At 37.9% G+C, this 19,973-nt stretch overlaps 1 protein-coding gene across 1 annotated transcript in view; it reads right to left on the reverse strand.

Moving 5' to 3' along the window:
- LOC102855284 (cytosolic phospholipase A2-like) overlaps nt 1-19,973 on the reverse strand; it is a 167,359-nt gene that overhangs the window by 122,105 nt on the left and 25,281 nt on the right. The window contains exons 3-4 of the mRNA XM_006897197.1: nt 3,720-3,868; nt 2,815-2,928 (exon numbers count right to left, since the gene is read on the reverse strand). Coding sequence (XP_006897259.1) covers nt 2,815-2,928; nt 3,720-3,868 — 263 coding nt within the window. The remainder of the gene's footprint in view (nt 1-2,814; nt 2,929-3,719; nt 3,869-19,973) is intronic.

Genomic DNA, 19,973 nt, shown 5'->3' on the forward strand with positions numbered 1-19,973 from the left:
AATGTTCTGAAACAGCATAAGAAAATTGAGTTTCCTTACGCCTGTTTTCCAGTTTCTATCCCAAATGGGTAGAGTAGACCCTACAGAATCTGAATGTCTCCATTTGGAGATTCTTGTTCTTTTTCCTGTGTCTTGACCACAGATATAACCCCATGCTGACTGAATATTAAGTTCTGGAAGACAAAATTGTAATGGAGTTTTTGCCAAATACATCTAGACATAAATTATTTACTCTGCTCTTGTCAAATCCAGGAGTCCTTTTTGGTTTACAAAATTGCCACAACCATCTTCAAGGTTTGTTTCAAAGACTCTTCTCCCACATTGTTTCTTCACCGTTAATTCTGATAGTCTCTATCAGGGCTGTAGATACATCATCCTTTCACCTTAAATGGCGGAACCTGATCAGGAAAGGTTAGCCACCTTGCACTGGGACTTTCCACTCTGCCCTCACTCAATGACTCTTCTGCCTCCCAGCACCATGGTTCACTAATTCAATGGACTGTCATTCAGATAAAAACTACAAAGGACTTTCCAGAACAAAGTAATGAAGGCAAGTTGTTTGGCTCACTGTTTTCTCAAGCACACCAAAGAAAATAATTATGTAAGCTGCTTTAAATTCAGGAATGCAAAAAGTCTTTTTGTAGAGCCCCTGAGGTTATCCTCATAATCATAGGAAATGACAGGAGGAGAGGAAATGTCTTTCTTTTTCTACAATGTCTTCGTTGACAATTAGTATTTAGATCATAGACTATAAGACAGGAAAAAGCAGTACCCTTGGAAAAAAGTCAATCCTTGCTTGCAAGGTCCCTCAAAAAATATTTATTAAGATCCTGCCCTAGCACCACACACTAAGCAAGGCCTGCAAAATTTACTAGCCTTTGACCACCTCTAAACCATTGTTCCAAAGTGTATCTGCCAAGTGGCTTACTGTGCACTGCTCCAATATGCTTTTCTCTTAAAAGAGAAACTCCATACTGTTGTAACATCACCTACCAGAATACCCATATGGAGTCTTGATAGCATAGTACTCAATATATTGTTCAGGTAACCAAAAGGCTAGTGGTTCCAATCCACCAGCAGCTCCAGGGTTTAAAGACAGGCAGTCTCTTCCTGTAAAGATTTATTGCCTCAGAAACCTATTGATGGGTTACTGTTAATCAGAGCCATCTCAGCAGCAGTGGGTTTGGATTTAATTTTTTATAATGTTCACAATACCTTGTTCTTCCAAGTGAAATTCTATTCTTTTCTAAAGATGCAATGCCAGCAAAACCAAAAAAATTTAAATGACAACTATATCAAGAGCAAACAAGGATACCGTCTTTAACATGTATCATTCTAAGCACTATCTGCATGTACCTTTGTACTATTTGTGTAAGTTTATAATAATTTGTGTGTGGTCACATACATATATGTTTATGTCTAATTACAGGGGAGCTCAGGTGGCATAGTCTGTAGGGATTTGCCTGCTAGCCTTAAAGCAGGGCCTGTATAAGGCTTCGAAACCACTAGCAGCTCCAACAGAGAAAGAGATACAATCTCCTCCTCTGAAGGGTCAGCTGTGAGTCAGTTCTGACTTCATGAAAATAAGTGTTTGGCTTTTTATCTGTTATACAACTGTATTTAAAATTTATTAATGCATAATTTGTTCTATATACAAGGAAGACAAGAGGTGCAGTAGATAAAGTGTTCAGCTGCCAATCAAAAGATCAACCATTTGAACCTACGAATCACTCCACAGAAAAAAGGTTTGGGTGCTTTATGGCACTCCCATAAAGATTTAAAGCCTTAGAAATCCTACAGATCATTTCTACTACGTTCTAGAAGGTCACTATGAGATGAAATTAACATGAAGGCAGTAGGTTATTATATTTGTAAAGATACAAAATAGTGTATACTATACAATGTATAAATTGGAAGTAGGAGTAGCATCCAATTCCAAAACAGCATGCCTCTTGAGAGATGACAATAGTTACAGAAAGGCTTCAGGCCTTTTGTTCATAGGGTCACTATGAGTCATGCTTGGCATGATGGCAACCAACAAGAACAACATATAAATGAATTACCTTATTAACTATGACTATTCCCTCTATCTGTAATATTATCTCCATTTTACAGGTGAATAAACTGAGGCAGAGAGGAATTAAGTGACTTTCTCAGGATAAAATAAAAGGTGTTGATTAATTTGAACCAAAAGAGTAATACAGTCTTTGGGTTAGCACAGCAACTGCCTACTAATTAAATCACTAGAGTGCCCGTGGAAAGATGACATTAATCTTCTATCAATTCTCCATAATGCTTCCTTTTTTTCCCCTAATTATTTCAGGCTTATTCAAAATGAAAATATTGTTCCACAGAAGCTTAATTTCCTAACATATTCCTTGGTGGTACTTTGTATCTCTGAGAAAATTTCATATCCTTCTGTCGCAAATTTCCCCTCTCTCTGACATTCTATTTCAATGTCACATCTCCCTTGATCCAGCTGAATGTGCTGAAATCAGTCTGACTCTGTAGTAAAAAGTCACTGCTTCTTGCATTGGCAAAAGGACTGGTTGTCTATATTGTAATTAGATTAGTCCTCGGATCACAGTTCATAAGTCTCAGAAAGAAAAAAAAAAAGATAAGAACAAGAAATGGCAGAGAAGATAATTACTTTCCTTTAAGCACAATATATTCCCTTCAAAAGCAAGTGAATAAATGCAAGCACAACCATCACCAGCATGAACAACAAAATTTCCAAGAACTAAACTAGATTTTTGAGAACACATAAATTTTGATCTGATGTGAATTTGAAATAAACCATTCATTGATACTTACTTGGTTGAAAGTGAAAGGAACCTCCTTCTTCTCACCCACTTCCAGAGATGATATAGGAAATGTTGCTCTCCCTACAGTTTCATCCATGAAATAGTTGGCATCCATTAATGTGATCTACAGAAAACAAAGAATAAAGAGAATACACTTACAAAGTTTATCTCTGGAAACTGTATCTAAAGTCTCTGTTTTGTTGTTGTTGATTGCTCTCAAGTTGAGCAAGACTCATAGTGACCCTATAAACAAAAGATCTGAAGCTTTTCTATAACTATCGTCATTTCTCGAAGTTCATAGAGTTTCCAGAGGCATGTTGTTTAGGAAGTGGATGCCACTCTTGCTTCCAAACCTGTCTTAAACTGGTAGCTCCAAACACTGTCCACTTTCTTTAACTATCGTCATTTCTCAAAGTTCATAGTTTCCAGAGGCATGTTGTTTAGGAAGTGGATACCACTCTTCCTTCCAAACCTGTCTTAAACTGGGAGTTCAACCAAACACTGTCCATCATGCATAACCATTATGCCATTTGACACCTCAGTGGCACAAGGTTCAGCATCACAGCAATCCCAAGTTACCTCAGTACAGAATATTGACAGAAGAATGTTGTACCACTTAAAAGAATGTTACTCCAAAATAGAGTAACAACAAACTCTTAAATACAAAGGCTCTCATAAAGAAGAGTCCTCAAACATAGTTTTATTCTTATTTGGGAATCTCCATTTGCAGCAGGCAACATGTGTCTTTTCCTTTTTGATATTACATTTGTTATAAAAATAATAATGGTTACTATTTAAAATTTCCAAATTGAATATCAACTAATACATCCACATATGTAGAGAAGGGAAGCAAAGTCAAGCATCCCTATCCATATGAATTTCAAGTATCAAACAGTTCCCAAAAGATTCACTTACCTCTAAGACATTTTCCTGATCTGGATCCAAAATAAATTCAAAGGTCTCATTCCACACAGGGTTCACATTGTTGTTGAAGTGCCTTGTTCTCTTCCTGCTGTCAGGGGTGGTGGAGATGAAAAGTTCCACGTAGGGATCCGGAGTGTCGACTATAGAAAGTTAAAAAAGCAAAACAAAAACCCCAAACCATGAGAAGAAGTATAGTTCTTTTTTTTTCTTTTAATCAACTATCATTAGGTTATTTTCAAAGTATCTGTAGAAATTTATTTAAAATGTCTACTGGATAACATAATATATATTACAATGTTACTGTTCTTGTTTTATGTCCCATCGAGTCGGATCCGGCTCATAGCTGACCCTTTAGCTGGTTTTCAGAGGCTCTAAGTCACATGACAGGAGATCTCTCTCAGAGCTGCTGGTAGATTCAAACCCATGTCTGGGGATGGCAGGGTAGCTTCTTAGCAATAGGACATCAGAGCTCTCTAAACACACATATTTTCCCTGTTGTTGTTATGTGTCATCGAGTTGCATGCAACTCATAGCGACACTACGTACAGCAGCTCTGAAGCCTGCCCTGTCCTGAACCAGTATCACTAATTCCAACATATCAATCCCCATTGCCCCAGATATTGCATCAACCCATCTCATCAGGTGTCTTCCTCTCCTGTGCTGTCCCTCCACCCTTCTGAGCATGATGTCCTTCTCCAAGGACCAGTGCCTCCCAGCCATGTGCCCAAAGTATGTGACATGGAGATTCAAATGCTAGACTATAAGGAGAAACTTGATTTCAACTCTCTCCAAGACAGAGACCTATTTGTTTTCTTAGTAGTCCATGGTATGTTCAAGACTCTTTCTCCAGCACCACAATTCTAAGTTATTGATTCTTCTGTCATCCTTAGTCTTTTTCCATTTCTCTGATGCATAGCAAGTAATTGTGAAGACCATGGCCTGGATTAAGCACACCTCAGTCTCTACACTAACATCATTGTTTCTCATTACTCTGGAGAGGCTCTTGACAGCAGATTTCCCCTGTGCAATTCGTCTTTTGATTTCCTGGCCCCTGGTGTCAAGAGTGTAAGCTGTAATTATTAACAACCAACGTCTTCTCCATCTATCATGGACTATCTAATTACTTATCATGTCTTTGTTCTTCACATTAGCTCTGTTGAAAGGGAATAAATTATTTACCTCCTCCATACATTAAATAGTCCTACCTAGCAGGAGTAGCATCCACTTCCTAAACAACATACCCCTGGAAACTCTATGAACTTTGAGAAATGGCGAGAGTTACAGAAAGGCTTCATGTCTTTTGTTCATAGGGTCACTATGGGTCATGCTCAACTTTATGGCAATCAACAACAACAACACAGCATCCAAATAATCATGAGGAATCTCACTCAGATAATATAGCATGATCTTCAACACAAGATACAGTATGATCCAGATAAAGTAAAACATTACCCTGGCTGTTTTATTTATCACAGAAAGCAGTGAGTTCATAATAAGCATTTGTCATACCACTTTCCTAATATGATCAAAAAGGTTGGGTACTGATATTTTGGTATTTATTTATTATAGCAATAATAAATTATCTTTGGTTGCCTATTGATAAGAAGCTGAGCTGTAATCCCTAAGACACACCATTCAAATCCACCAGCTACTCTGCTGAAGAAGAATTGGCAATATACTCCCACGAGATTAACTGCCTCTGAAAACCTGCTCGAAAGTCAGCTATGGGGTGGGGGTGGTTCTGACTCCAAAGTGTACAGCAACAACAATATAGAAATATTTAATCAAATGGAAATGAGATGTGTCAAGAAAGCTATAGCCATTTCTATTTCCCAAAACTTGCATTACAGTCAGGGCATCCAATGTGTGTAATTTAAAATAGAAATACTAGAAAATAGAGAAAATATTAACATTTTAAATATATACACTATATATAATCTTTTGCTGCCCATCTCTCAGTTTGTTTCACTGGTGCTTTATGTTGCTGTGCCTCTGAAAAATATGCTTCCAGTATTTCTTGGAGAGAGTGAAACCACGTCTCTCCTTGGAGGCTAGGATTTTGAAGCTCTGCCTCACTTACTTTGGGCACGTGGCCAGGATAGATTGATCTTTGGAGAAGGACATCATGCTCAGAAAGGTGGATGGACAGCTTAGGAGAGGAAGACCCTGAACGAGATGGATTGTTATAGTGACTGGGACAATCGGGGTTGCTGTGTCAGAATTAGCAAGACTGGCTCAGGATGGGGCAGGATTCAGAGCTGCTGTACATAGGATCACAGGCAATTAACAACAATAACACACTATGACAGGTTTGGAAGCAGGGGTGGCACCCACTTACTGAACAACATGCCTCCAGAAACTATGAACTTCAATAAATGTTGACAGTAGAGAGGGGCTTCAAGCCCTTTGTTCATAGGATCACAATGAGTTGTGGTCGACTCGAAGGCAATCAACAACTCAAAGAGTTATGTCCTAAAAGTAAAGTCTACCAAAATGAGTTTGATAGAGTAAGGCACTCAGCCAATGAAAAATCTTAATTATAACTCAAAATTAAGCTAAAAAGTTATAGATATCTATTAAGAATCAGAACACAGAATGTAAAAAGCATAAATCTATGAAAATTCGGAGTTGTCAAAAATAGAATTGTATCCATATAGCTTCTAGGTATTATTGCCGTTAGGTACAATCAAATTCACCACAACTCATAGCAACCCTGTGAAAAACAGATCTGAACCTTCTCCTGTCTTGTATCATTTCTACTCCCCTTACCCCAGTCACTGACTCAAACCATCACATCTGGAGTATTAATCTCTTGCATTGCCCCTCCACCCTTGCAAGCATGATGTCCTTCTCCAAGGATTGGTAACTTATGGCAACATATCCGAAGTATATCAGATGGAGTTTCAAAATTCTAGCATCCAAGGAGAAGCCTGATTTAGCTCTGATTTTAAACTATGCAGTGTTTCCTTGCTCTGTTCTGATGGCTGCCTCCTGGTCAAAGTATAGGTTTCACATAAGCATAATTAACTGCCAGGTATTCCTATTCTCAGAGTTAACCAGTTTGTTGTGATCCACACAATCAAATGACTTTTCGTATTCAACGAAACACAGATAGACATTTCTCTAGTACTCTCAGCTTTCAGCTAAGATCCATCTAATATTGGCTACAATATTCCTACTGCCTGCACATCTGGCAGTTCTCTGTTGATGTACTGTTCCCGTCATTTTTTGGTATAATTTTTAGTTCAGCAGGATCTGGCTTGCATGTGCTATCAATGATATTGTTCCATAATTCCCACACTGTTTGATAGCCTCTTTTTTTTTTGAATGGGAATAAATATTTTTTTTTTTTCCAGTAAGTTGGCAAGGTGGTTGTCCTCTAGATTTCTTGGCACAACTTGATGAGAACATCCAGGGCAGCGTCTGTCTGTTGAAATATGTCAATTGGTATGCCATCAATTCCTGGGGCCATGGTTTTTGCCAATTCCTCCAAAGTAGCTTGAACTTTATCCTTCACCCCTAGAGGTTTCTGATCATCTGTTGTTCATTAAATTCTTCTATGTCAGCCATTTTTTAAATTTTTTTTTTTTTTGTATAGTGCCTGCATATACCTACCATCTTCTTTTGATGCTTTCTTGGTCACTCAACATTCTGTCTATAGAATCTTAAGTATTGCAATTCAAGGCTTGAATTTGTTCTTCAGTTCCTTCAGCTTAAGAAATGCTAAGTGAGTTTGGCCCTTTTCATTTTCCAACTCCAGCTCCTAGCAAATTCCCTTATAGTGATTTGCTTTGTCTTCCCAAGCTGCCCTTGGAAATCTTCTTTTTAGCTCCTTCACATCTTGATTTCTTCCCTTTTCTCTGGCATTTCACTGCTCTAGAGCAATGTTCAGAGCCTACATTTTGGCTTTTTCTTCTTCCTCCTTTGTAATGACCTTTTGCATTCTACATGGATGATATTCTTGATTTCCTCCCACAGCTCATCTGTTAATATTCTAGGACTCAAATCTGTTCCTGAGATTGTCTTTGTATGCAGGAGAGATCAACTCAAGGTCAAACTTTAGTTCTTGTGGATCGGATTTTATTTTCTTTAGCTTCAGCTTGAACTCGCATATGAGTAGTTTAGATTGGTTCCACAGTCAGCACCTGGCCTCATTTTCACAGCTGATTTTTAGCTTCTTCAAAGATTTTTCCCACAGATGTAATAAAATAATACATACACATTAGGTTCATTTAAATCTCACAACAGTATTGAAACAAATACTTAATCTTAGTTTTTTGAGGTAATAGAATCTATTAAGAAATCTATCTGAGGTCATAGAGAGTAAATATCAGACCAAAATCTAGAACTTAAGATGTCTGACTGACACAATCATACCCTGGATGATTTCATACTTCCAGGTAACAAAGATTAGATAAGAAAGTATGTATTGCAATGAAAGGTGGGGCTGAACTGAGACTTTTGAAAAATGAGAGAAAGAAAAAGACATGAGGGAGTATAAGACAGAGATAGAGAAAGTGGTGTATAGTTAAACAGAGAGAGAAAAAGATTTTTAAAAGATGAAAAAAAAAGGAAATATAAAAAATAGTGTCTAAAATAATTCTTTTTCAGGGCAAATTCTCTTTAGATATAACTGTCCTTCAAGAACTACTATGGTTATCATATAACTTGCTCACAGTTCTTTTGTATGGCCATCAGATCTTTCAAAACTATGCTTTTGCTGCCCTGGACCTGTCAGTACCACAGGCGTGGCCACTCTGCTTTAACTGAGGCATCAGGGCAAAGAGGAAGTGGCTATTTCTACACTCAGTGTTCAACCCAGTGAGCTCTCAGAATGGTTTTTAGCCTGACAATCCTGATAAAAATTTAAAAAAGGACTACCATTTTTACTTAAATTAAGAAGATTTAAAAGAGAGGTATGTACAGTTAGGATTCTTTCCTATGTCAATATATGCCTTGAAGTGTATGCATCACTAGTTAATGGCATAAAGTCTCAAAATTTGCAATGCAACAGAAATATTATTGTTAGTTGTTGTTGTTATGTGCTGTCAAGTTACCTACAACTCATAGTGACCCTACGTACAACAGCCCTAAACCCTGCTCTATCCCTTGCCAATCTTAGTGTCTCTGACACACTTACCCCCATTATCCCAGTGACTGAATCAATCCATCTCATCGAAGGTCTTCCTCTCTTGTGCTGTCCCTCCTCCCTCCCAAGCATGATGCCACTCTCCAAGACTGAACCCCCCTTGCAACATGCCCAAAGTATGTCAGACCGAGCTTCAGAACCCTTGCCTCCAAGCAGCAGCCTCGCTTCATCCTCTCCAGGATGAACTTGTTTGTTCTCCTACCAGTCCATAATATAATCATTACTCTTCTCCAGCACCATAGATCAAAGTCATCAACTCTCCTTCTATCATCTCTAGTCATTGTCCAGCTCTCTGATGCATAGCAAGTAATTGCAAAGATCATGGCCTGTATCAAGCACACCTTAGTCTCCGATTGACATCATTGCTCTTAAGTACTTTGGAGAGGTCTCTGACAACAGACTTTCCCCAATGCAATTCAACTTTTCATTTCCTGTCTGCTGGTACCAATAGTGTTGACTGTAGAGCCAAGTAAACTGAAGCTGTCAACATTCTCAATCTCTTCACCATATATTATGATGCTGTCAATTGGCCCAGTGGTGACAAACTTTGTTTTCTGGAAGTTGAGTTTTGATCCATATTGAAGGCTGCAGTCCTTGACCTTCTGCAGCAAGCACTTCAGATCCTCCTCAGTTTCAGGAAGCAGGGTTGTGTCATCTGCATAACGCAGATTGTTGATGATTCTACCTCTTATCCTGATGCCACACTTCTCATAGAGCCCAGTCTCCCGGAAAATCTGTTCTGCATATAGATTTAAAAGATATGGACATAAGACACATCCTTGATGCACATCCTTCCCAATTTTGAACCATGCAGTGTTTCCTTTCCTGTTCTGGCAACTGCCAACATGGTCCAAATATGTTGTTGTTGTTGTTATGTGCCATCAAGTCCCCTGTAACTCATAGCAACCCTATGTATAACAGCCCTAAATAAATTCTGCTCTGTCCTGTGCCAATCACACTGTCTCCAACACACCCACCCCGATTGCCCCAGTCACTGAATCAATCCACCTCATAGAAGGTGGTCCAAGTATAGGTCTCACATAAACACAATCAAGTGTTCTGGAATTCCCATTCTTCTCAGAATCACTGTAGCTCCACTGATTATATATCTGTGAGAAAGATAGTCTGTGGTCTTCATTTTTAATAACAATCCTAGCACAAAGCATTATGAGTAGGATTGTTTTAAAAAGCTCTTATTTTCAACTTGTGAGGAAAAAGCAAAATTTTATTTTAATTAGAACTGTTTTCAAGGGGAAACAAAGGAGTGTGGAGAAAACAAGAAGGGGAGAAATCTCTAGGACAGCCAAGATCAGGAGGTGGACGGCGAGTGAAAGAATAGGCAAGATGCAATGGGACATGATGAGACGAGGGGACAAAAGGGCATAGACCTACAGTAATTAATTATATAAAATACAATGTGTGTAAAGGACTGTATAAAACACAATATATATATGAGTAAAAAAATAGTCTTAATTGTCTTTTTTAAAAGTGGCATGGTCAACTGGTACTTCAAATTAAATATAGATACAAATTTAAAAAGAAAACCAAACAAACCCCAAAACACTTGTCTTTCATTAGCCCAAGACCCAGTGAATAACAAGCTGTACTGCCAGCCCAAAGGCAGGCAGTTAGAAACGACCAACTGCTCCATAAGAGACACAATGGGGAACCTCTTCCCATGTGATGTGCAGACTCTAAAAATTGCTGGAGGGTCAGCTATAGGTCAGTCTCACTGGATGACAATGAAGGAAGGGTTCGTTAACCCACAGGGTCAGTTCTTTCTCGTAATGGGCTAGTCGTCATGTTTACATTTGCTATTTTAGATCTGTCTTAGAAATATTTTTTACAAAATCTGGAAAACAAAAAGTGCGTGGGAAGGAGGAGGCATGACGATAGTAAACATCATTCATTCACTCAGCAAATATGTGAATGAGTACTTTTTGCCAGTAATGACCCATCAAGAGATAGATCGGTTTAGATAGAGAGCCAAATGCTAAACAGAAGATTTAAATTATAGGAATGAGTCAACGCTAAGAGCCTAATTTTAGAGGCAAGGGTAAACCAGAGACAAGCAGATTCTCTATGCCAGTGACTAGTAACTCAGTCACCCAGATCATTGCACAGGAATAAGGTCAAATCGTAGGTGGAGAAATTGCCTTTTGAGGCTTGATCTTCCTTTGAATCTTTCAGGAAGAGAAATCTTCCTGAGTCAAACAAGAAAAGAGAAAGCAGAAAAGTAAAGTTCCTTAGGAGGAAGCAGATATGAAAAGCAAGCAGAAAATTGAAGTGGCATGACTTGATCAGCAACATATCTGTCTTTGTCAGCCTTTTGAAGATTCTTAATAAGCCATTTGCATTAACCAGCTCCATCCCTGACTAAATGATAAAGAAAATACCATACAAACAAATGAACAATGCCACCTTTAAAGGACAAAATGCTAGCCTACTCATCTATTTTAACTTTATCGCAGTTCAATAGCTGCCATTTTGGATTTTCATTACCAAATGTTATTTAGGAGGGTCCTGGTGGTGTAGTGCATATGGAGTTGCACTTTTAAACTAAAGGCTGCACTCCTCTGGTAGTATGAATCTACCAGCACCTTTGAGTGAGAAAGATGAGCATAAATGAAAATTGTAAAATATCGACAGGACTGGCAATTTCCCTGATTTATCCCCTCTGGCTTTGGCAAGACTTCAAAGATGAGAAAGATGTCAAAGGGTGCTGGACAGTGGAAGTCCCTGACAGCTGCCAACTCTGATATCTCAATCTGTACCATGGCTAATCATTGCAACCTAAGAAACATCTGCAAGTCGTAGTGGAAAGTCCCCTTGGAGGAGGAAAAGTCTTAAAGAGACTAGTTTAAAAATATAATCACTTAATTTTACCTCACTTTTCATATTCTGCATCACCTAATAATCTTCACGGGGACAAGTGGTAAACAAAATTGAAAATTTTTCTGTAAAAAGGAAAACCAGTTTATTTTGACAGTAAACACTTAGCCCAATGCTTAAAAGTTGATTTAGAAATGCATTGAGTGAGAGGGGAAAGTCCAATGTAGGAAACGTTTTGTACTTTTCTTCCCCTTCCTGATCACTTATCCTACGGTTTTGTAAAATCATACCTACAGAGAAATTGGAGGTTGAGCCACTACTCAGTTTGATTATTTCTAGCCAAATAGGTGGTGAGGAAAAGATGTAATGTGTGGGCAGAAACTCTTCAATCTCATACTTTCATATAAATCTTGACGAACAAAAATGTCAGGGGTGTGGAATTCAGATCCTTTTTTGCTCCCATAAAAATGACATGACAACTATACATACCAGAAACAGTTCCGGAATTCCAGGGTTAAAAAAACTCACTCATAAATGTCAGGACTTGAATGAGTACCTGCCTAAAAGTGGGGGTAACAGGTCAATATGTCATTTTGGTTTTGTCAGGGTAATGTACTATGTGATTCATGACAGAAGCCAAAGTGTTTCTAATCACTTTGATGTATTTTAAATACCCTCCCTGTACTTTCTCATAGCCACCTCATTCAGCGGTAGGATAAGCCTCTTGCTTGAAATAAAGATTTAGTATAACTTGCAATGCTTATTGCAATAAACAGGGAAAAAAACTGCAGTGGAAAAAAATTCATCCTAATCTACAGCCAAAATACCACCATTCTGAAAAGCTACATTAGAATCACTGGGAGTGTAGAGCCAAGCCAGTAACCATCAGTTAAATATGTATGTACCTCAGTGTGTTTCAGGGTAGAATTGTTCTACAGGGGTTTCAACGCATAAAGATTACATCCTTGGAGCACATTGAGGCACTCCCACTCTTGTTCCATAAGACTTGAGTGAACCGAAATTGACTCAATGGCAGCAATTTGAGTTTGGTTGTAAGTTTCTGAACCTAGATTGTCAAGTCTTTCTTCTAAAACACCTCTAACTAGTCTCTTGGTGAGTGGCTGAGCCCATGTTCACTTATGGAACTCAAGGTAAAGTTGTTGTCGTTCTTAAGTGCCATTGAGTCAAGTACGACTCACAGAGATGCTATGAACAAATGACCTGAACCCTGTTCTATAACTATTGTTGTTTCTTCTAGTTCATAGAAGTTCCAAAGGCCTGTTATTTAGGAAGTGAATACCAGTCCTGCTTCTAAGCCTATCTTACTATGAAAGCTCCACCAAACCCTGTCTAACATGGGTAACCATTATGACATTTGACACATTAGTGGCACAACATTCAGCATCACAGCAGCCCCAAGCTATCTCAGTACAGCAAACTGATATTCAAGTGCTATACCACTTTGAAAAATGTTCTTCTCAAACACAATCAAGAGTAGGCCCAAGGATCACATGCCCCAGGGCTCAATCAACTTTGAAATACAAAGACCCACCCACCAAGTCTTGTTCGACTTAAACAAAACATATATATATGTTTTAATGTACAAGTCTCCATCTGTGTCTCAGTTCTCATACTCTAGGGGTATATTCCAAGTAGTGGAATAGCTGGGTCATACGGAATGTCTATGTTAGCTTTTTGAGGAAGTGCAAACTACCTTCCAAAGTGGTTGTACCATTTTACAATCCCACCAACAATGTATAAGAGTTCCTATCTCGACACATCCTCTCCAACTTTTATTACTTGCTGTCCTGTTAAACTTTGCCACTAGCCCACAACTATTTTTTTCCCGAAATCTAGGCAACCAATCAACTTACACATGATTGTTAATGAAATAAACTACCCAACAGTTTACACCTGACTTTCAATTAAATCAAGAGAACATATCAAAATATAGTGTATTTAGTGGATACTACTTTCAAAGGAGTTCTAATGGCATAAATAGTAAGGAGTTATGCTGCTATCCTAAAGGGAGACAATTCAAATCTATCATCTGTTCCACAGGAGGAAGATGGCCAGTCTCCTCTGGTGTAATTTACTGCCTCTGAAAAACCACTGGAGAGTCCACTTTGAGTCAATTCCTACTTGATGGTATATCACAACAACAACACAAAACTTTTCAAAAGGAGCTTGGGTGGTACCGTTTGTAGAAAGTTTTCTGAAGCGCCTCTTTTGTGTTCAAGTCCATCAGCAGCTCTCCAAGAAAGATGATGCAATCTCCTCCTGGGTGATCTATGATCTCCCAGAAAGCTATTGCAGTCTCCATTATAAATGAGTTTATCCCAATTTGACAGCACAGGATTTGAGGTTGAATTTAGAGTATAATACTTTCATAAGATTCATTTATCAGGCTTACGAAAAATGCAAACCAATCAGCCTTTTTGAGAGGTTATTCAGGAATCTGCATTTTTAGCAGCTTAACCAGGTTATTTTTATACACACATGTGGAGAAAAGAGAAGACTCAAACATATAATTAGAATGAACTAAAGAATGATAGTAAAATAACACCTACAGATAAATAAAAATATTTTGGCATTGAAAACACAACAAATTTACTGGCCTTATGTCATGGAGGTATTCAGCCCACAGACTATTTTTTAGCACAATCTAGTTACTCATATACATTTTCCCTCTGTCATTACATATATTTTCAAGTGAAAACGAGTTAAAAATCAAGTAAATATGTGCTAGTCGGCCATCTCTTTATGGTGATGGAATGATGCCCAGGCATTCTCTTTAATTGTGGCCAAAGAAGGATTATACAAAATAATATTTTATGTAAAGCAAGTGGAGAAAGGATGAAAGTCACGTAACTGTAGAGGACTTTCGTTCATAAGGTCGCTCTGAGTCACCTACGACTTGATAGCACTTAACAACAACAACAATAACAACATATAGAGAGACCAGTTGCCCTATTGGACCGAAAGCGATGCTACCAAGCCAAAAGTGGGTGACTCTAATTCGTGGCCCTAAGGCCTGTCTTTAATTGTTTTGGTGAAACATTTTTCTAGGTCATATAGCCCTGGTGTGTCCACCTGCCGTACAGAGGCAACTTGTGGTCGCTGTGAAGCTGAACACTGTGACACTGACGTGTCAAATGCAATAATGGTTATCCATGGCGGACAGTGTTTGGTAGCACTCCCCATTTAAAACAAGCTTGGAAGCAGGAGTGGCATCCACCTCCATAAATAGCTTGCCTCCGGAAACCCTATGAACCTGGAGAAAGAATGAATGAAAGAATGAATACACAAGTGTTGAGAACTTCTGTTCATAGGGTCGCTATGAGTCACTAGCCGGCACTTAACAACAACAACAACATGTAAAGAAATATCTTTATATTTCTCTTGAATGTGGTCTTTCCTTTGAAGTACTTATCACTTAGTGATAATGATAATTAAACATAGGGAACTCTATACTACCCTATTCAGCTGATTGACTTGCTAGAAGAAATGACAGGAATGTGATAAATTATAGAAATGTGAAAAATGATAGGAATGTGATAAATGATAGGAATGTGATAAATAGTTCCACTCTCAACAACACTTCAATTCTTGGGTCTTTTAGGTCTTGTTGGTTCTTAATATAATGTAAACTTTGAATTAAGGGGCAAGATCTATGAAGAAAACTGTAGCACGTTTTCCATTTTACAAGCCAAACTCAGTCATCTCAATGTCATGGAGACAAAAAGAATATAACCAGTATTCCATTACCAACTTCTTCAAAAAAGGGGACTGCTACACTGGCTTCTAATGTCATTGACTATTTCTGTTTCACGCCTTAATATAAAAAGAATTAGCAAATACCATATGTTTCTAGATCTAGCTTCCTTTGTTTCACATAAAGAATGTTAAACGCAGCTATACTGACAGCATACAAATTGACAGCATACAAAAAGCACTGCCCTGGATGTACTCACCAAGTTGTGCCAAGAAATCTGGAGGACAGCAATCTAGCCATCTCACTGGAAGAGATCCATATTTGTTCCCATTCCAAAGAAAGTGACTTGACAGAGTGTGGAAATTATCGAACACTATCATTAATATCATGTGCAAGCAAGATACTGCCAAAAATTATCCAAAAATGATGATTTGGAACAGCAAACCAACAGAGAACTGACAGAAGTACAGGCTGGGTTTAGAAGACGTCATGATACTAGGGATATTTATACCTAATGTCAGATGGATCTTGGCTGAAAGCAGAGAGAACCAGAGGAATGTCTATCTGTGTTTTATTAATTATGGATAGGCATTTGATTGTGGAGCACAACAAACTGTGGCTAACTCTGAGAATAGGAATCCCAGAATGCTTAATTGTGCTTATGTGAAACCTATATTTAGAGTAGGAGGCAGTCATCAGAACAGAGCAAGGAAACACTGCATGGTTCAAAATCAGGAAGGGTATACAGCAGGGATGCATTCTATCTGCATACCTTTCAATCTATATGTAGAACAGATAATCTGGGAAGTTGGGCTCTAAGATGAGGAATGTGGCATCAGGACTGGTGGAAGATTCATCAACAAACTGCATTTGCAAATGGTACAATCTTGCTTGTTGAAACTGAGGAGGACCTGAAGTGCTTGCTGCAGAAGGTCAAGGAATGCAGCCTTTAATATGGATTGAAGCTCAACATCAAGAAAACAAAGATTAAAAGAAAAAGAAAAGGCTGACATCCAAGCAGATATATGCACTCCCATGTTTATTGCAGCTTTGTTCACAATAGCAAGGAGTTGGAAACAACCTAAGTGCCCATCAACAAACGAATGGCTAGAGAAGCTGTGGTATATTCGCACAATGGAATACTATGCTGCATTAAAAAACAAGGAACTCATGCAATATTACTCAAAATGGTTGACTCTGGAGAACATTATGCTGAGTGAAATATCCCAGTCACAAAAGGACAAATATTACATGATGCCACTGTTGTAGAATGGGACTGTCCTTGGGGTTGGGGAGAGACTGAGTAAGATGTGTTCAATAACATATACTGCACTGAAACAGAGGAGGGAGAAAACTTTTTAAAAGAGATATGTGACTAGATATTTCTGTCACCACAGGAGTCTAGAGCGAGGGCTACATGGTGGAGGGGACCTGGGGGAGGGTTTGTAAAACAATGAAGGAATCTTTTCTTTTACTTTTCCATAATTTTTGACTCATGTACTTATAACTTGTTAGTTAAATTTGTGTCTTCTAGGTTGCAACCCCCCCCCATGATACATCTTCAGGGATATGAACATGTACGGCTAAGCACAATTAATAACAGTACATCTAAATTCCAAAATCAATCTCCATAATAGTCTATGTGTTTCCTACTGTCAAAGGGGCCCTTTAGAGTAGTGAGAGAAGATCTTCACCCTGAAAGCCACAGCGTCCCTTTTCAGCAGGAAGTAGCTAAGAGAATACGCAATCCCCTTTTCCTTATGAATCAGGGTGAAGTCTCTCTCCGGGAGGAGTGATAGGGAATGGCAAAGGACACACTGACAAAGGAGATTAATCAGAACTGACTTTGACAAGCACTGTGGCAATTGGACAATTAAAACAGACATTCGGATGGCGGGGAAGAAGAACAAACCGGGAAGGAGGGTAGAGAGAATGGTGCAGCAATGAAGGAATGAAAACCCAAAATCCCTGTAAATGTTCATTAAAACTAATAAAATTTTTTTAAAAAAAAAGAAAGAAAAGAAAAGAAAACAAAGATTCTCACCACTGGGCCAATTGTTAGCATCATGATAGACACTGAGAAGAATGAGATTGTTAACAGCTTTAGTGTTTGCTTGGCTCCACAATCTTGGTACCAGCAGCCAGGAAATTAAAAGATAAATTGTAATGGGAAAGTCTCCTGTCAGGGACCTCTCTCAAATACTGAAGAGCAATGATGTCAGCCTGGAGACAGGCCATAGCCTTTGCAATTACTTGCTATGCATTAGAAAGCTGCACAGTGACTAGGGATGACAGAAGGAGAATTGATGCCTTTGAACTGTGGTGCTGCTAGGAGAACAAACAGGTTCATTCTAAAAAGGGTAAAAACAGGTTGCTCCTTGTAGGCAAGGATTCTGAAACTTCATCTGGCATACTTTGGGCATGTTGCAAGGACAGACCAGTCCTTGGAGAAGGACATCATGCTTGGAAGAGTGGAGGGACAGTCAAAGAGAGGAAGAGCCTTGATGAGATCGATTGATTCAGTGACTAGGGTAATGGAGGTAGGTGTGTCAGAGAGCAGGGTTCAGAGCTGTTGTACATAGATAGAGTCGCTATGAGTCGCAAGTGACTCAATGGCACCTAACAATAACAACATATTGGCATATATAGAGATATTCTTTCTCATAATATTAATATACTTGTTTCTCTAGTTAATGAATATCCCACAGAATGCTTATTCAATATAATGGGTATTTTTGCTTATTTTTTTAAAAAAGTATCCCAATGTACTGTTAATGAGTATTTGGATTATTTACAATTTTGGCTAGTAAAATTGATGCTACATACATTCTTATACTTGGCTTTTCGCACACATGGGCAATTAATTCTTCTGCATAATTTCAAGTAATAAACCTAGTAATAAAGTTGTTTGGACAAGGAATAACTTTATTACTGTACATGCTAGTATACATTATAGCATGTGCACATCTTCCCTAACGTTCGATATTCAGATTCTTCCAATTTTAATCAACTGGTAGATGTGCAATGATATAAAATTGTTAATTAACATAAAATTCACGGTCTCCTGATGACTTTATGACATTCACTTCCTGCCATACTTTTATGGACCATCTGAATATTCTCTTGAGTCCAGGAAGCACACAGGTCTTTTGTCCATTTTTCTCCCATTTTGGGTTCCTTATCTTTCATATTGTTTCAGAGTTGCTTTGCATGTTTTTAGAAGTCCTGGTGATGCAGTGGTAACTTGCTGGGCTGCTAACCAGACACTGTTTCAAACCTACGTTGCTTGTCAGGAGAAAGATAGGCACTCTCCGCCAAAAGATATTTATTACTTTGGAAACATAGTGAATCAGATTCAACTAACAGCAGAGGGTTTGCAAGTTTCAGGGTTAAGTTTTTTGAAAGTCATGTATACTAAATATATTTCTTTTTTAAAGTAGATTTATTTAATTTTAGATTTACTCTAGGTATATTATAACTTACAAATTAAATGTAATTATTGCTGCCAATTTGTAAGTAACTTTTTCTGGTTAGAATACAGTCACTGCCATTCATGGGAGTCATGTGTATAACAGAAGAAAATACTGCTAGTTCTGTGCCATTTTCATGATTGCTGAGATATCTGAGTGCACCATTGTGGCCTAAACATATTTCTGACATTTATATTTTAAGTACTTTAACAATATTTTTAATAAGACTAAATCTTCAATTTTAACAAAGAGTCTTATTTACAAATCTCTTCATTAATCAGGCTTTTATGAGTTTGTTAAAACCTTACCAGCTCCAAAGTCATAAAAAACTCAATTTTCTTAAAAATCTCTCTCTCTGCACACTCATTCCTAGTTAGGGTTATTAATATAAAACCTTGATAGATTTTCAGATGTCAAATCCAATTAAAATAATGTGCTTCATATGGTGTAAGGGAAGGACCAAGATTTACTTGTTTTCTTTCATAAATATATCCAATAAAGTAATAGTCATCTATTGGAAATATTTCTCTTTATCAATGCATTATAATATCTACTTTGTCATTAACCAAATGCACCTATAAATTTGTTTATGGATTTATCATATTCATTAGTCTAATAATTTGGATTTGAATCAGTAGGCTTATGTCCTCATTACTGTACTTTTGAAGTTAAACATAGTATCAGGTAGTCCTCCTACTTTGTTCAGTTTCTTCTGGATTTCCCTAGGAGGATATTTGTTTGCTTTTTCCCCCTAGCACTTTCTGGATACCATTTCATTACTATTATCCTGAGAAATTCACTACAAATTTTATTAATTTATTAATAAATTTATTTATTTTGTCTATTTACTGTATGAATAACTTGGAGTTGCTGTCATGCTGAAAACTGTACCATGATCATGTCAAATACCATAATGGTTACCCATCATGTACAATGTTTAGAGGAGCTTCCAGATTGATTCATGATGGAAAGAGGAGAGGCATCCAGTTCCTAAACTAGATGCCTCTGGATACTCTTTAAACTTACAGAAATGCTGTTAGCTATAGAATAAAGTTCAGGTCTTCTGTGCAAGGGTCGCT

Source organism: Elephantulus edwardii, unplaced genomic scaffold, assembly GCF_000299155.1.
Source record: "Elephantulus edwardii isolate Elephantulus edwardi_28Jun2011 unplaced genomic scaffold, EleEdw1.0 scaffold00205, whole genome shotgun sequence".
NCBI classification, from domain to species: domain Eukaryota; kingdom Metazoa; phylum Chordata; class Mammalia; order Macroscelidea; family Macroscelididae; genus Elephantulus; species Elephantulus edwardii.